At 48.2% G+C, this 18289-nt stretch overlaps 1 protein-coding gene across 1 annotated transcript; it reads right to left on the bottom strand.

The window, feature by feature from the left end:
• Positions 1 to 3349: 3349 nt before the first annotated feature.
• On the bottom strand, positions 3350 to 16304 carry ACTR10 (actin related protein 10). Its single transcript, XM_044436783.1, has 13 exons — positions 16168 to 16304; positions 13169 to 13241; positions 11776 to 11858; positions 10541 to 10649; positions 9194 to 9301; positions 8908 to 8975; positions 8129 to 8208; positions 7568 to 7603; positions 6147 to 6226; positions 5969 to 6042; positions 5287 to 5368; positions 4282 to 4483; positions 3350 to 3917 (listed from the first exon to the last, which is right to left on the bottom strand). The coding sequence occupies exons 1-13, from the start codon at positions 16242 to 16244 to the stop codon at positions 3736 to 3738; spliced, it is 1254 nt and encodes a 417-aa protein (XP_044292718.1). The 5' UTR covers positions 16245 to 16304; the 3' UTR covers positions 3350 to 3735.
• Positions 16305 to 18289: the final 1985 nt, after the last annotated feature.

The raw sequence follows: 18289 nt of genomic DNA, 5'->3' as shown, positions 1-18289 counted from the left end.
CTCTCTCTTCTCTGGGGAATGTCTTCTGAATCCAGGAAACGGATCTAACGGCCATCATTGAGATCTGCGGGAGAGGCCCTTCTCTGGGAACCCTCCGTGAAAGAAATTAGGAGGGTAGGTACTCGGAGGAGGGCTTTCTCTGCGGTGGCGCCCAATCTATGGAATGCGCTCCCCAGAGAGGTCCGCCTGGCGCCGTCGTTATTTCTTTTTCAGCGCCAGGCGAAGACCTTTTTATTTAAACGTCATTTTAATTGTTCACAATATTTGCTTATTTATCTGGCCAGGGCGACTTCTTTTACATTATTATTTATTTTATATTGTTAATTTTATATTGTTATTTCTGTATTTTATTGTGTTGTAAGCTGCCCCGAGGCTTCGGCAAGGGGCGGCATAGAAATGTTTTAATAAATACATACATACATAAATAAATCAAGTAGAATGTCATGCTGTCCTGGGGGAAGGCCTGATTCTTTCCAGTACTCTGCTAATAAATAAGGTGCAGGCATTTTGGGTGACTGGGGGCAAAACAGGACTTGGTCTGGGGAAGGACTGCAGGGAAGAGGGTGTCCTGATCCTGTTCTAGCGGAGTCCTCTCTTTTGGTTGTGTGGTCCTCACGGAGACTGTCCCTGGTGCCACCAAAAAACAGCCTCACCACGGAGCCTCCTTGTCTTCTCTCTGTGTGGCTTTCAACTACCGTATTTTTCCGTGTATAAGACGCTACTTTTTCTTAAAAACATTTACCGTATTTTTCCTTCTATAGGATGCCCCCCACTTTTCCTAATGATTTGCAGCGAGCAAGCTGCTGCCGCCCGCACATGCCGCTCCGCTGCCCCGCTCACGCGACTGTGCCAGTCTCCCCCCCGCCGAGCATGTCTCCCATGTCTAAGATGCACCTCCATTTTTAGCTAAATGTTTTAAAGAAAAAGTAGCATCTTATACATGGAAAAATATGGTATTTATTTATTTATTTAGATTTATATGCCGCCCCATTCGCTGAAGCCTCGGGGCGGCTCACAATTAAAAATGGAGGTGCGTTTTATACATGGGGGGGCATGCTTGGGGGGGAGGCTGGCGTGATCGCGCGTGGGGGGGGCAGTGAGGCGATGCGCGCATGCGGGGGGTGAGGCGGCAGCAGCTTGTTCGCTCTGAGAGGGGTAGGAAAAGTTGGGAGCGTCCTATACATGGGGGGTGTCCTATAGATGGAAAAATACAGGGAACTCTGTGCACCTCACATTGTTATTTATTTATTTAAAACATTTCTATGCCGCCCCCGTCGCAACAAAGCCTCGGGGCGGCTCACAAAGAATACATAAATACCTACATAAATAATGATAATATAACTATTAAAAAAATCGATTAAAAACCCCCGGTGCATTCTCAGCTAAAAATGTTAAAATCCTAATTCAATAATTTAAAAGCACAACATATCCCAGAACTGGAAAGTAACCTTGGAGGCAGCAGTAACGTTAGATGAAGCCAAGCTCAGGGAGCCAAGGTTCCACTTGGATGCCAGGAAGCACTTCCTGACAGTCAGGACCCCGAGGGTGTGGAATGGGCTTCCACGAGAGGTGGTTGAGGCCCCATCGGTGCAGGTGTTCAAGGACAGGCTGGACGTCCACATGGTGGGCACATCGTGAGCGGAGCCGGCTGGAGCCGGGGGTCAGACTAGATGGCCCGGGAGGCCCTTTCTGACTCGCTCCGTTTCCATGTTTCTATGATTCTATGGCTCTTACAGGGGAATGAGAAGTACACCTGGGCGTAACATCGGACAGAGGCTCATCCACCACAGCAGAGAAAACAGCTGTAACAGGTGCCCCATAACAGTCTTCCCAAAAAATGTAGGAAGAAAGCACGTGGTCTTCAGTGCCTATATACTGATGGGAAACAGCCTGAACTTGGACTCTTAATGCAGGAGGGGGAATACGAAATGGTAGGTGTATCTGAAACTTGGTGGGGTGATCCTGCTTAATCTTTTCATTAATGACATGGAAGAAGGGGTGAACAGTCTGCTGATCAAGTTCGCAGGCGACACTAAAACTGGAGCAGTGGCCACAACTGAGGAGCAGGTACTCCAGATCCAAAAGGATCTGGACAGACTATGGAAGTGGGCAGGAGACAACAGGATGGCGTTCAGTGTGGATAAGTGCAAGATCTTGCACTTGGGGCGTAGGAATGGGGGTCATAAGCACAGGTTAGGGGGCAAGTGGCTGGAGAGCAGCACTTGTGAAAGGGACCTTGGGGTGCTGGTTGACTGAAGGCTAAACATAAGTCAGCCGTGTGATGTGGTGGCCAAGAGGGCGAACGCCACCCTTGGTTGCATAGCCAGAAGTGTGGCTTCTAGAGCGAGCGAGGTGTTACTGCCACTCTGTACAACTCTGGTGCGCCCACAACTGGAGTATTGGGCTCAGTTTTGGGCCCCTTGTTACAGGAAGGATATAGCCAGGTTGGAGACAGTGCAGCGAAGGGCCACAAGGTTGGTGGCCGGTTTGCAGGGGATGCCGTATGAGGTGAGACTGAGGGAACTCGGTCACTTCAGCCTGGAGAAGAGGAGACTCAGAGGGGACCTGTTGGCGACAGATATGTACTTGGGGGGTTGCCACATGGAGGTGGGTAGAGACCTGTTCTCCCCTGCAGAGGAAGGCAGGATGTGCTCCAACAGAGCAAAGCTCAGGGAACCAAGATTCCATTTGGATGCCAGGAAGCACTTCCTGACAGTTAGGACCCCGAGGGTGTGGAATGGGCTTCCATGAGAGGTGGCTGAGGCCCCATCGGTGCGGGTGTTCAAGGACAGGCAGGACATGCACATGGCAGGCATGTCATGAGTGGAGCCGGCTGGAGCCGGGGGTCAGACTAGATGGCCCGGGAGACCCCTTCTGACTCGCTCTGTTTCTATGTTTCTAAGATGGAAATCAGAGGGTTGCTAGAGAACAGGGAGACTGCAAAGAAGCTGGGGGTACAGTTGGGCAGATGCCTAAGACTTCTTCTCATCTGTCATTTGGTACACTCTTGAGCACTGTGGAATGCGTATGATCACATCCTGGAAAAAGCTTCCTTAGCAAACTGTTTGCATCATTATTTTCCCACGTTCCTATCCCTGGGCAAAAACAGCCCCGCCCTCACTTTGGTCTTGGCTGCCTTCTGTCCGAGCTAAGATAGGCCTCCCCCCGCACTTCCAGTCACGGAGGAGCTGGCACGGCGTGGGAGGGCCGTGGCTGCAGTGGGGAAGCCAGGTCCCCAAGGCCACAGCTCCCCGTGCCAATGGGGCAAGTCATCGGTTTCCTTCCCTCTCGTAACTCAAGCGAGGCCGGGGTCCTGGGACAGATTTCCAGGGGAAGCACACAAGCGAGGTCAAGGAAATTGGTTTTTAATGGTTTAACCGTGCAAAACGTCACACTGATACTGGCAGCCAAAGTTGCCCATGCAGGTTTAGGTCCCAAGCAGCGTTAAAAAAAAAATCCTCTACTGAATTACTTTAAATAATCAAGGTTGACAGCTCAGGCGTTTATCTTGCAATCACCTGTACATATAAACACGCATACCACTAGGGTCTCATCTTCAACCGGTGTGGTGGACACAAGGGGGAAAGAGTGGCCCGAATCTTGCTCGCTGCCCCACACTTCAACCGTGCAGGCCCGCTCAGCAAGCTGCGTCCTTCGCCGCGGCAGTCTCAGCATCAGGCGAAAGAGCAAGGCAGGTGGCACGATGCGAGCAAAACTCTCGTCTCAGGCGAGCTCCTATTTCTCAGTGGAAAAGGCCCTTTTCATGAGGGGGGGAGGCGTCTTTCCCACGTCAAACATGGTTTCCAGAGGAGGGTTGTGCAGGTAGCACCAGTCAGGGATGCGGCCCGTCTGGCTGTAGTATTCCTTTGACACTGAGCGACTTCCGAGGATGTCTTGGAGGGCTCCAAAAATGGCTCCTGGAACGTGGCACAAAACATCTTTTTTACTCTTGGGAAAACACAGAGGATAGTGGCAGGAGACAAGAACCCTGTGACCTCACTGGCCTTGTGTGAAGACAAACACGGAAGGACTCGTTGCGTGCTAAACCAAACTCTGAAGGAGTGTGGAAAACATGCAACGCTTTCAATAAAAATTATTGATGGAATGCACCAATAAAATTAAAAGCCGCCTCCCAGGTTCCACCCGGGCACGGGGGGCGTGCGACGCCTCTGGATTTGTCTTCACCTAGGTCTCCGTGTCATGGCTGGAGCTCTGAGGCACTGTAGCATGCTTCTGGTCCTCAGTAATCCCAGTGCTAACCCACACGCTCCCCAGACTCACCCCCCAGCCACGCCACGCAGTTCGGCTTGGCGGGCGGCGTGTGCACACGGAAGGTCTTCGAGGCCAGCAGCTCCTTGTACTTTGGCTTCTCCACCAGGTACCGGATCTCCGCCATTAACCGGTGCAAGAATCCCGGCAACATGGCAGTGCCGCCCATCACCACGAGGTTTTCGGCCAGTTGCTTTCGGGTATCTATGGGGCACTGAGAGGAGGGGAGAGGAGAGGAGAGGAGAGGAGAGGAGAGGAGAGGAGGTCAAAACCTCTCTCTCCAGATCTGTCAACCGAGATCCGTGGTCCGGCAGACCAGGAGAGGGGCTGGCCACACCGCAGGGAAGGGGGGAGCTGCCGTCCTACAGGGGTGCCTTGCATGCCGGCTCGCTCGGCATCTCCACCCGGCATAGCCCCTGCCGCCACTTTTCTGGGTGCAGGTGTGGAATTGACCACAGAGGGAAAGGCCGAGAATCCAAGTGGCCAGGACACGGGAGACAGGGGGCCCCTGAGACCGCTGCCTTCTGGGGCTCCCTTCTGATCCCCAACGGCTTTGGGCTTTTAGGAGCCAGAACGTTGGAGAGGCAGGCACGAGGCCTCACGGAGCCGCGGCAGGAAAGTCAGGTGCTCCGTTTGCTCTTTGAGGGCTGCTGCGGGGATATACAGCCCACGGTGTCCAGCCCACGGCTGACCTCTGGTCTGGGAGAGGTATGGGGGTCACATTCGTTCAGCAGGAATGTCCCAATGCAAACTGGGTGTCAGCCCAAGTCGGTGGGGTGTGTGGTTCCTATATTAAGGCAACTCAGAAGCAAGAAGGGGCTTGAATCAACCGACAACGCTCAGATGCTCAATACTGAGAAGCAAGCATGAGCAGCAAGCTTACTCCTGAGTAAGCAGGACCAGCCTCATGAGGAAGAGACAGGAAAACCCAGCAGTTTTGTTTAGGGGAAGGAATTCATTTGTGGTACAGCTGGTCTGGCATAAAAGAGACAACATGCCAACGGATGCACATCACACCTCAATAAGTGAGTCCAGTATCAAAGTGGCCACCGATTTCTCCTCATTGTCCTGCTCAAAGAGTATTTCGACGACAGAATCTCTGTTGGAAGAAACACAAGGCTGCGTCAAGTAGCGCCTGAGGAGAATACGCACCATTCCTGTTCAAGAGATCAGGGGACTCCACCGGCTCCTCCCAATTCTCCAACGGCCCTGCAAGGAGCTGAGCTGACCTTCGGGCAGGAGAAGTGTTGGGCATCCAGCTTGTGCACTGGGTTCTCCGACCTCCCGGGGCTGGTGGGCCTATCTGGAATGGCGACAGTTGCGTACACACTCACAGAATGGTCGCCGTGAGGATTTGCTCACTCGTAAAATGGCCGCCCTGAGAAGCGGGGAATTCCTTTCCCTGGAGGGGAAATGGTGAGGCTAAAAGAGGAGGAACTCGTTCAATAGCCTAAGTACTAGGCAGAAGTGGGGAAAGCGTTGCAAAACGCAAAAGCATGCTTTTGGACCCAAATGATAGGTAGCAGTCCACTTTGCAGTGGCCTAGCCTACTGGATTAAAACAGAATTAAAATACCTTTAATGAAATAAAAATCAAAAAGGACAGGGAGTCTGCAGGCCTTGGGAGAAGAGCCCTGGGCCTCAGGCTGGAAGAGCTCCACTCACTTCCCGTCATAAAAACAAATACAAGTATTTCTAACCTGATTGCTCCGTTCACATGCAAAATCTTCTCTCCGTCCAGGGGATATTCTACATCTGGGGGTGGAGCTGGGCGCTGGAACAGAATGAGCACATTTGGAAGGTGAGACGTTTAAAAGAGGCATTTTAAGATGCTGATTCTGTCTGTGGAATTTGAAAGTCTGTTTACTCCTCGCCTACCTCAGCGCTGCCATCCATATTGAACTTTGCTGCCTGAATTTTCAGTCCCCGCTGGAGGTCGCTCACGAAACAAGTGCGAACTTCAGAGACAGGAAAAAAGGTTTTTTATTCTCCATCATTATTTCTAGTACTGTTTCACTCTGTAAAGCACTTTACAAATCCTGACCCTTTGACAGTGGCCAATTCTGGGTGTGGGAATTCCAGGACACACGTAAAACTCCCGATGGTATTGGATAGATAGATAGATAGATAGATAGATAGATATTTATTTATTTAGTCAGTCAGTCAGTCAGTCAGTCAGTCAGTCAGTCAATTTATATCCTGCCTTTTTCCTACAAAGGGCTCAAGGCAGCTTACATCATTCTCCTCCTCCGTCTTATCCCCACAACAACAACCCTGTGAGGTAGGTTGGGCTGAGAGTCTGTGACTGGCCCAGAGTCACCCAGTCGGCTCCATGGCTGAGCGGGGACTCGAACCCAGATCGCCTGAGTCCCAATCCCGTGCTCTTAACCACTATCGAAATGGATTATGTCACCATAACCCATTGGTTGCCAGATGGGATGTGGATCTTCAGTCATGAGAGATTTCTGTAAAATGACATTTATTTCCTGGGGTGTCACCCCCCTCCCCCTGTAGAAAACTGTGGGTCATGTTTGCTGGCTGAAACCTTCTTCTTCTCAACGATAGAAGATTCCATAGAGTCAACCATGAGGATGGCGTGAGCTGTAAGTAACTCAATACAGGACAGGATTAACCTGCCAAATAATTAAGATACCAGCACATTTTAGCGCAAAATCTGTACTGTTTTCTGACATAACTAAATCTAAGGCAAGGGATTTCAACCTTCTGGAATACAGGAGAACTGTGTAAGGCCAGATAACCACCAAAAGACTGGTGGAAGGGAAGAGGGGCAGAGCCTTTGGGAAAATCTCCACGGGCCCGACTGGGACCCCCAGAAGGCTGCCAATGGCCCACGGAAATCTCAGGTTCCACATGAAACAAACTGATTTGCACGATCCCAAGTAGAAAAACTAAAACAATGCCCCCCCACCCCCCATTACTGCAACATTAGCTAATCCAGTGAAGGGGATTTAAAGACACTGGAGTGCTTTGCAAGCATCTATGTGTATATTCTGTGGAGTATATTCACTGGAGAAGAGCCTGATGCTGGGAATGATTGAGGGCAAAAGGAGAAGGGGGTGGCAGAGGTTGAGGTGGCTGGATGGGGTCACTGGGGCAGTGGGTGCGGGCTTGGGTGGACTCCAGGGATGGTGGAGGACAGGAAGGCCTGGAGGAGTGTTGTCCATGGGGTCGCGAAGGGTCAGCCATGACTCTGATACTAAACAACAGCAAAAACAAAAAAACTGTGTATCTAATGGGAAAAAAGCCAAGTTAAGGAACATACGATGAAAGACACTTACCTTTAATGTCTTCCACAATGTCTTCTGGAACAGAACCTGAAACAGAGGGCATTGTTTAGTCCGACACATCTGCAGTTAGCAGCAACCGAACTCGAGCACAGAGGGGTGGAGAACCAAGAGCAAATAAGCAGGCAAGAGCTGTTATGAGATGAGCTGATGGAAAAACACATGCTCTTGGACCAAGACTGCGGGTCCGAGACTTTGGATCTAAAGAGCCTCCCACCCTCCCCACGCAGGCACGCAAGCACACACACGCACAACGCAACAAGGTGTCTGATGTTGTGGCTGGTGGGAGATGGAGTCAGTGGCACTGCACATTCCCCACCCTTTCTCTAATGACTCAGCATGTCCGCTGGAGGCATAAGGCTATCATGGACCACGGAGTTTGGGGGCCACCATGCCTACCAGGATAACCTTTGTGCCACTTTTCACAGAGTTGGGAGGTTGCCTGCTAGTTTCCCTTTTGTTCTGTTCATCACGTGGGAAAGGGATGAGCCCCCGCCCTCTCCTTGAAGAGATCAAATGAGAAGCATCCCTCTCCTAGGAGTAAAGAGAAGTCACCCATCACGGAGGGAAGGCTCTGTCCCTTGGTGGCTCCCGTATCCACAGTGCTCTGCTCCAGTAACTGGTTCTCCAGCTCTCTAGAGGATTGGAGAGTAGACAGCAGTTATTTTAGCATGCCTGCCACGGGTTCTCCAGCTCCCGTCTGATGCAACGCATGCATATAATAGCTCAGTCTTAGTATATGGCTTCAGCAAGGCGAACAGATGAAGGGCCTTCTTGGTGGCTGCTCGCTGCCTCTGGAGTAGCCTCCCCTAGGAAGTTTGCCTGGCGCCATCTCTATCACGGTTTCAGTGGCAGGCAAAAATGTTTTTTAGTATCTTGTTTAGTAATTGATCTTGCCCTCCCCTGCACTGCTGCTCCGCTCGGTTATTATTGTTAGGTTTGAAATCTTGATAATGAAGTTTTATTTTTATTTCACATCTGTTTTCATCTTTATTATGTGTTTTTATTTTTATTTTACACCGCCTTGAAACTACAGTAATAAGTGGCATATAAATGAAAGTATAAAAGAATGAACAACATGTTTTCAGAGGGCAATTTGTGCTCACGCAGGGACAGATCAGTATTTTCAATCTTCCCAACTACAGCCTGAAGTAAAGCTCCCCCCCCCACCCCAAAGGCATGTGGTCTGCAGCCTGATTCAGAGGAAGGTGTGCATGTGGACAATTCTTTTTCCCAGGCTTGCAGCTTAAGTTCTGGAAATGTTATGCCCAAAGCAACTCAAATTATGTCAGCATGGCACAAACACTTTGACAAAATACGTGGTGTGAACTTACTTGTGAATGGCTTTTCCTCCCAATGGAAGGGCACCCCAGCAGCTGAGAATTGGAATCCCTTCATAAATCTGTAAGCAGCTAAGGATGTATTTATGATAGAGACGGCCGGATCCACACACCTAGTTTATTAATGGCAGCCTTACCACAGAGCAGTCATTTTGAAGAATGGAATTTTTCTTTCATAATTTAGTTAGTTTTTAACTTAGGTGTGCAGGCGAAAGCTCTTTTGATTCATGCTTTCTTCCTGATTTCTCTATGCTGCAAGGGGAAAGAATGGAAAGGATACAGGTAGGACCAGACTTTCTGTGTAGCCGCAATCTAAGACCATCGCAGAATTAATCCCAAGGGTCAGGAGAGACATCAGGTGGCTTGGGGCAAACAGCACCGATGGAACCTGGAGGAACAGGGAGGTGACGGTGTGAGTGTGCGACACAGCAAGCAGGAAGGCTGGGCAGCTCTCACACGATGCTTTGCATGCCAGAAGGTCCAGGTTCCATCTCTGGCATCTCCAGCTCAAAGGAACAGATGAAGGGAAGGAGGGAGTTCCACTGCCAACTAGAGAAGAGGCTGGGATGGACCAACAGCAAGTACCACCCAGAAAGCTTTGGCTGTGGGGCAAATGAAGAGAAATGAAGTGATGACGATCATAATTGAGTGACCTCACAGCTTTAGATCTCCTGATTTTGCCCAGAAGCAAGATCAGAAGTTCATTAAAACTGAGTGTATAGAATGTTTGCATCTGACTTCAGCCACAGAAACACACCTCCCTGTGAAGGGACAGAGGAACACGGGGAGCAATGCCCTGCCATGCCAGCCACCTGCCTCAGCCCCCCAGGGCCAGCTGGCGGCAGTGATTTGAAAATTACCAAGGGGGCCCCAGCTGTTTCTCCAGCTCTTCCCTTCATCATTACGACTGCCATCCTGACTTTACCCCTCTTGCAAAGAATGCGTGGCAGCTTACGCCATCTCCCTACTCTCCCTTTCATATTTGCATTCCAAGAGACTGGACATGGTTCTTTCCTTTATATGTACCTGGATCAGAGACTGTGCCTATTTAGACAAAAAAGAAACCCTACTACTCCCAGCGAGCCCCAGCCGGGAACCTGGCCAAGTTGTAAGATTTCTCTGTCTTAACGTGCATGGGGGTACGGCCTTAGCCACACATGCCAGTTTGCGCCCCACCCCCCGCATTCTAGAGGGTAGGAAAAACTTTGGCTGCTAATTCCATGAGATTGGCTGGAGCAGACATGGAGCTTGGCAGTGGATTACTGAACAAGTTGGTGGTGGGCTTGTCGTGGGCGGAGCTGGCTGGAGACGGGGGTCAGGCCAGATGGTCCGGGAGACCCCTTCTGACTTGCTCTGTTTCTATGTTTCTAAGTTCATTATGTCTGAGCTGGGAAATGAAAGCAATTTCACTTGGCCTACTTGCTAAGTGAAAAGTAACGACTTGAGAGAGTCACTTTGCAGGCTGGCTGTGCATGCAGTGAGAAAGCTAAATGCCAGTGCAGGGTTCTGGCTGTCCTTCACGGTGATGGCAGAAGCGACTGAAAACATCCAGATGAGGTCAAAAGTTGCTTTGCAAACAAGACGCCCTAGTGCTGAGATAGCTGCACAGACACTGGAACTGCGTTACCTCAAAATACTTGAACAGAACTTTTGTGAGTGTCTCTCTGAAATGGGAAGGGCACAGCACGGATTCCACAATCACAACACGACGGTCTCGGGGGTTGACCAGCAAGTGCCTGAAAAATCAGTGAATGAAATCAGAGTGGAATCAAAGCTGGCCGCTGTTGTATGGTTTTGTGTACACATTTATTTCCTGCTTAGATTCCAGCAACTTAAGCGTAGCAATTTCTAGACATGACCTGTATTCCTGTGCACATCCAAATGGGAATATGTCCTGTGTAACTAAATGGGACTTACTTCCAAAGGACACCAGGGAATCCAGTGGGTTTTTTCACCAAAGCAGACTCCCTGCACGTCCCTTCTTCTGCACAGACATGCATAAGGCTGCACTGCTAATCCGCAAACCAGGGGAGACGAGAAAGAACGTGAGCGGAGCAACACGGCAGAATGGCGGCTCCTGGCACAGAGAAGCAGCTCAGTCTTTTGCTTCTTGTCCAATGGCAAATTGTATCAGGGCTGAATACCCTGGTGCTCTCCAAATTTTTTGCCCCACAACTCTCAGAAGCCCAGATCACATAGCCAATGATCAAGGACTGTGGGAGTTGTAGTCCAAAACTACCTGGAAGGCCCCAGACTGTCAGCTTAGGGAAGAACCATAGTTTGGCGGCAGAGTCCCAGGTTTGTTCTCTGGCATCTCCAGGGAGGACTAGAAAAACGCCTGCATGGAACCCTGGAGAGCCACTGCTGCCAGCCAGTGTTAACATTATTGGGTCAGGGGGTCTGAATCAGTGTGAGGCAGCCTGTTGTGTTTCAAACCTGGGATAACAATGCTTCAGGACACCTCTTTAGTGCTGCTCTCATGGCTGAGACTTTACCATGCAAGATTTTAACTCAGGCTGGCCTAGCCTAGCTCATAGGACATGACCCAGAAGTTAAACAATCCCTGAGCCTTGGTCTCCAGGTCAGAGAGCTCTGGAGATAGTAATAGCTGCTGCACTGCAAAAAATACAGGCTCCTACTGGCCTTGGGGGAGGCGAGAAAGGAAAGAGGTCTTTTTCTTTGATGTTAACAAGCTTGGCTCAGTGCTGAGAGAGCCACCTGGAAGTCCAGGAGCCTCTTCTCAGATGCAGTACCCAACCCTGTGCAATCTTCATATAGACCCAAAAGTATTTTATTGTTCACACAGTAACGAAACAGTTTTTTCTCCGAGTCAAGCTCTCAGTTCAGTGCAGCATTTCTTACCTAAAATAGAGCATGTGGATGAACTCCTTCAGGTAGGAATATAGCTCTTCTGTGTTGATGTTGCATTGAACAACTTTGATGGGCTGTGAAAGAAAAGCATCCATTGAACCAATTTTGAATTGATACTACTTCATGCTTACTAATTACTTAATTTCTATACTGTCCCTTAGCCAAAGCTTCCTGGGCAGTTGAGAGCAATTCACAAAAAGTAAAATGATATAATACAAATACAATAAAATCGAAGCAGTGCTAAAACATTTGAAACAGCTAAAGGTTTTAGTAAAAATGACCCTGTATTTGCAAGTTAAATCATCAAAGGGTTAAGAAGAGGTTTGGGTAAGTGAGAATGCACTGAAGTTTTTGTTGAGCAAGACTATCCTATTAACAGTCCAGTGCTACAGTCTTGCCCCAGGTTGCCAGACCTGAGTCAGAGGCCAAATGTGGCCCTCTGGTGTTCTCCAGACAGCCACACTCATTTCCCATGCCACTGATCATCTGGGGGGTTCCCAGCACGGGTACAGCTCCTGGCCCATGCCAAAAAACTGACTTGAAATGTCTATTTTAAGGGTTAGTTACTCGTACCAAGAACTTTAAACTACAGCAAGCTGCTACTGCTACTTCTTTTTCGTCTTCTTTTGGTATTTTGGTCCATCACGTTTGCTCCTGGCCCTTGTTCCCACCATAAGAGCGCAGCCCTGGAGAGCCTCTCGCCAGTGGAATTTGGCCCTCGGGATGCAATGGTTCCACAGCCCTGGTCTGGCCAACAGGTACGCTACGCCTCAGACTGCAGCTGCACACATCCTGAGATCCCTCTTATTTCTAGCTGTACCAGTGCAAGGGGACATTAATTGCTATTATGCAATTAACACTCAAACACTCCATCTTAGCTGTAAGAAAGTATTTTGGTCCCTCAAGCCAGTGTGGTGTAGAGGTTAAGAGCACGGGACTGGGACTCAGACGATCTGAGTTCTAGTCCCCGCTCAGCCATGGAGCCAACTGGGTGACTTTGGGCCAGTCACAGACTCTCAGCCCAACCTACCTCACAGGGTTGTTGTTGTGGGGATAAGATGAGGAGGAGAATGATGTAAGCTGCCTTAAGCCCTTTGTAGAAAAAAGGCAGGATATAAATCGAAAAATAAATAAATAAATAAATGAAGAAGTAGCACGGCTTATGCTACCATCTCTGCATGGCAGTTTCTGTTTCATCAATTGGAAGAACTGTAACAACCCAGTAGAAAGGATCAGGGCCAATTAAGGAAGAGGCCATTATTAGAAGAAGATTGGGGGGGGGGTCAGATATGTTTGTGGAAAATAAGATTGCTTGTATAAATCTGCAAGTACTAATACAGTAAAATGCCAGCAAAACTTTTTGAAGAGAAAGAAGGAGCCTTACCTTTGAGATGCCAGGTTTCTTTATTTCACTGGGAATAACACATCTTGGTCCTGTTTCTCCTGCAAAGCCACATCTGGAAAATCAAGGTGACATAAATACGCACAGTTCCAAACAACACAGTGGACAGGAGTGGCAGGAGGGCCATTTTTTTCCAGGCCAGGTCGCATCAAACTGAGCCATATGTCAACTGAAAATGCCCTCCTGAGTTGGCCACAGGTGATCCGAGCTAGGCCAGGAATAACTGTAACATTTTAGATATTCAAACAAAAGTAAAACATCACCTTCTCTGCCTTCTCCAGCTGGGGAATATATCTATTAAATTTGTTCTGCATTGTTTCCTTAGTTTGCTATAAATTCTTAGATTTCCAAAACAGAGGTCAAATGGTTACTTTAAAGTTCTTGCTCAACACACTCAATTTCTCAAAAGACCATCCACAAGCTTGTAAACATGTGTAAGAATTTTTATTCCAGAAAAAAATCTAAAGTTTTAGAAGACAACAAAAGTAGTAAGTGCAAGGGAACTTAAACCCATTCCACACCGCAAGTCCCATTAATTAGGAAAGATATGTACTCCCTTTTTTACATTTAGGAATTGTATGTTTTTCCCTACTGTACCTGACCACACTTCTTAGCCCTCTCCATTTCGTAATGGGGCAAACAGGAGGTGACCCTAAAGGAACTTTGTCCTGACCACCACACTTGATACATTAACCTGCTTTAGCAAGCAGTGCTCTAAGTGGGACATTTGGGCAGCATCAAAACATGAGACTCAAGCTGAAAGAGGAGGTGTCTTCGGGAACTGCATTGTGGTGGAGAACAAAGACAGGACCAACGCCAATAGCTGTGTGGAGAAAGAAGAGAATGCGAAGGGTTGCAATGAAAAATGTCATCTGGACCTGCGACATTCCTTTCCAAGTGATAAGAGATTTTTCAAACAGAGGCCCTGACAATGCAGCTTGTGATGTGGCATAAAAAAACTGTCACACTGGCTGGGTTCACACAACTTGCTCACCCTCCTTGGGCATCCTACCTATGCACTGTGGTTAATATTCCTCTGTGCCTGACAGTTCTGTGCCTTCTCCCAGGAGCTGCCGCAAGCCATTTAGTACTGGCTACAGCTTGACATTTTACAAAGAGTGCCTCTGTGTTATCCACACTTAGGAGAATGGGGACAGCCAGGACTGCAGGAACAGCCCCCCGACTCAACCCCTGCCGAGGATTCTGTGGCAAAGTGTGCTCTGCACCCCCCCCCCACCATTGCCTCCTCAAATATGAGCAAAAAGCTAGCACTGGACTGCACAATTGCAGCTTGCTGTGCACACAGGTGTCAAAATGTAACTGTGCAGCCCACCACTACAAAGAAAATACATCAGGGTGGAAAACGAAAGCAGAACCCTACAATGTCTGCTGTGAGCGCTAGGACCCACATGTAGCAACCTAGGCCATGGGCCCGTGGGCTGCCTTTGCTCCCCTGACCATCCACTAACCATCAGAAATACAAAAAGAGCATGCAAAATCCCCGGGGAAAAAAAGACTCTCCACATAGTTTTCTAATTGTTTCTTGGAAGACTTCCAGAGACAGCAGCTCTTAATGCTACATTGTACAGCAACTCTATTTTTGCCTTCCCAGTGAGTAAGAAAACATTTTTAATAAGCAGTTGAGAAACAGAAGACAACAACAAATGGAAGGGAACAATATCTGGAACTGACTCTCATGTTAGTCCCACTTAACGAGTAGACTCACTGAAATGACAGAAGCTTAAGTTAGTCATGCCCAAATCCCATTCATTTCAATGGGTTTACTCTAAATGTAGGACTCACATTGGATTTCATTCCTAGATACCCCAGAACATTCCATACATATGAGGCAATGTGACTGTGGTGACAAAGTGAGAACATTAACTTTCTTCTTTTCTAACTTTCCACCTAGCCAGATGCTAAGATCATTCTCAGCAGATGGGCTTTTCTGTTGTAGCATCCTGATGAACATTTATTTAATTTATATCTCACGTTTTCTCTTGTAAAGAACTCAGGATGGCTCAGATCATTATCCTCCCACTGCTCTCAATCTTATCTCCACAACAACCACCCTGTGTGATAAATTGCACTGAGAATCTGTGACTAGCCTAAAGTTACTCAGTTGGCTGAGCAAGGACTAGAACCCAGACCACATGAGTTTCAGTCGCACACTCTTAAGCACTACACCAGCCTTCCTCAACCTTGTGCCTTCCAGACATGTTTGGACTGCAACACCCAGAATTCCCAATCAATGACCTTGCTGAATGGGAATTCTGGGAACTGTGGTCAAATTGCTTATGAAGGCCACAAGCTTGTGGAAGGCTGCACTACACCACACTGGTTCTCAGACTACAGAATGAACTTCCCAGGAAAGCATGCCCAGCACCTACATTGTACTCTTTTCGTTGCCAGGTGAATGCCTTATTTTCCAGGGAATTCTTCCAAGAATATTAGCTTCCTTTTAACAACTCTGTGTTGCATTTTAAATCTAAGCATTTCTGCTAGCTTTTACTCTAGTTTTCACTTATTTTACACTGTACTCCCAACTATTCACTTTTTAAGCTGATTTCTGTTTTAAATAGTTATGAACGTCCTGAGAACTTTGCCAATTAGGTAATTTAAAATGTAATAAAGCACTAAAAAAATACATGAAGCAAACACAGAAAAGTCTTTTCTGGAAGCACTCCAGCGTTTTCTTTTCGAAAATGGGAGGGGGAAGCTCTCTCCCTACCCCAGAATAAACGCTCCCACCTCCAGCAACCCCCACCAGCCCTAGAAAGGCTACACGCCGTGCACGAGCGCTTCTCCGCGCAGGCCTCTGCGCGGGATGCAATGGAGGGAGCAGGGCGGAAGGCAGCGCGGGGAGGGAAGGCGGCACGATCCACTTCGGGCGTTGAACTTGGGTTGAGCAAAGGGGGCTCCGCACGAAATGAAAGCCATGGGGCGAAGAGAGAGCGGGGAGGGAAGCGGAGGCCTCTTACTTGGTGAAGGCCGCGCCCAGGTCGATCACCACCGCCGTCTTCTCGCCGCCGCTCCCGAGGCCCTCGTACAGCGGCATCGCCGCGCTGACAGGGCGAGGGGCGAAGGACCCACCCGCCGCTCGCAACGCCCAGGGGCCGAAATGAGCGACAACCACAGAGGGTCTTTCCTGGAGGGCGGCGCATGCAGCTGATTGGCCGAGAGAGGCCGGCGGGGGCCTTCCGCTGGTGCCGGCGCGGTGCGCGCGCATCTCAGGGACTGCCCTGTTCCGTGCCTGGAACTATTTTGCTCGAGTAAACTGCTTTAAAAAAACCAAAAACTTAAAAATAACTCTTTAAGATCACGCCGGGTTTTGTTCTGCCTTTTATTACTTTACTCCGTCTTGCAACGGCTTCTGCCCTGAAAGGCTGCCAAGAAAATATCTCTTTGTTTAACATGCAATAGCCGAAGTTCACTGAGTGCGTTAGAATTGCTTAAAAGATGGGGTCTCGGCACCTTTCCAATTTCTTGTAGCACGTCTTTGTAGACACGCTTGCAGCTGGTCCGAGCATTTGAGGCTGGGGCAAACCTAGTGAAAATGTGGTCCCTACCCGCACATTCTCTGCAATTACAACCGATGCGAATGAATCATAGAAAAATAACTGTTTTCGTTGGGAAACTGATTTTTCCGCATTCCCATGGCCCATGCTTACAACAGATGCAGGGAAAGCTTGTGTTTTGGAAAAGGGGAAAGCTGGGAGAAAATCTGGGAGGAAAACCAAGGATGAATGGAAAAGGTGTCAGGACATGGACTGAAAGTGCATGATGTACTTGGGGAATAAAAGCACTGGGCACAGAACTGAACTCTCCAGCACCTCACTGGTTAACTCCCTCCAGTTTCAGAAGCTGCCCTTGATGAGTGATCCACCTAATACTTTTTCTATCTAGTCCACTTTTTGCTAATTTTCCTATCAGAATGTTGTGGGGTGCTATGTCAAAAGTTTTGCTAACATCTAGGTAGATTATGTCCACAGTGTTCCTTCTGCCCATTTGGGAGGTTACCCAGTCAAAAAATGAGATTCAATTAGTCTGACAGGATTTATTTTTGATAAAACCATGTTGGCTTTCATTAAGCACTACATTTTCTTCAAGATGCTTCCAGATGGATTTTTTAAATAATTTGCTCCATAATTTTTCCAGGGGTTAATGTCAGACTAATTGGTGTGTAATTCTCAGGTTCATCTCCCCCCCCCCCCCCAGCCCACTTTGAAGATAGGGACATTAGCCCTTCTCCAGTCATCTGGTACTTCTCCTGTTTTCCAAGATTCATCGAAGATAATAGCCAGTGGTTCTGAGAGTTCCTCTACTAGCTCTTTTATGACTCTGGGATGGAGTTCATGGAGTCCTGGAGATTTGAACGTGTTTATTCCAGCTGTGAGAAATGAAATGTTACTGTTACTAAGTGTGAAGGGTGAAAAACAGGAATAGGACAGGATCATTGAAGTCTCTTAAGGCAGAACATGTAAATGGTGGTTCTAATAATGTTTCTTATATAAAAAGTTCCGAAAAATACCAGAAGGGGTAAAATTGGGGGATGGTGGTAAAACTGTCACCTTCAGTGGAGGAGAGCAGACAATAGATTACTTTACAACTGGCGATAATGAGCCTGAAGAAAGGCCTGTTCTCATTGTCTCATCCTCCCCACAAGATTTAAGAAACATTTTGGCGTCAAGTAAGAATTTTCAAGGCCACTTTGGCCTGTTGACCTCTTAGAAGTTACTACGCATGCTTAATAGACTCATAAATAGTAAATGATGCACCTCTAATAGGTAATTGGCTCATTAGCATGAACATGGGATGTATGAGCGGGAGGGGGGAACATATTAAGGAGTAGTATGATATAGGAGAATGGGGAAGATTGTGACTTCTTAGTAACCAGCCAATGGCAAAGCGGGGAGAGTGTTGAGCACAGGGAAAGGAATGTATAAAATCTCTTGTAAACAGTAAAGGATTGCTCTTTGTTTCTCAGACTGTTGAGGCATTGAGCCAGCCTTTGCAAACGCTTTTTGGAATAAACTCCTTGTACCTACTCGAATCCTGTCTCAAAGAGTTTTAAATCTCACACAGCTAAGTATTTCTTTATCA

The sequence above is a fragment of the Varanus komodoensis genome, unplaced genomic scaffold, assembly GCF_004798865.1.
Source record: "Varanus komodoensis strain SLA01 unplaced genomic scaffold, ASM479886v1 scaffold3, whole genome shotgun sequence".
NCBI classification, from domain to species: domain Eukaryota; kingdom Metazoa; phylum Chordata; class Lepidosauria; order Squamata; family Varanidae; genus Varanus; species Varanus komodoensis.
This window is presented reverse-complemented; position numbering and strand designations above follow the sequence as displayed.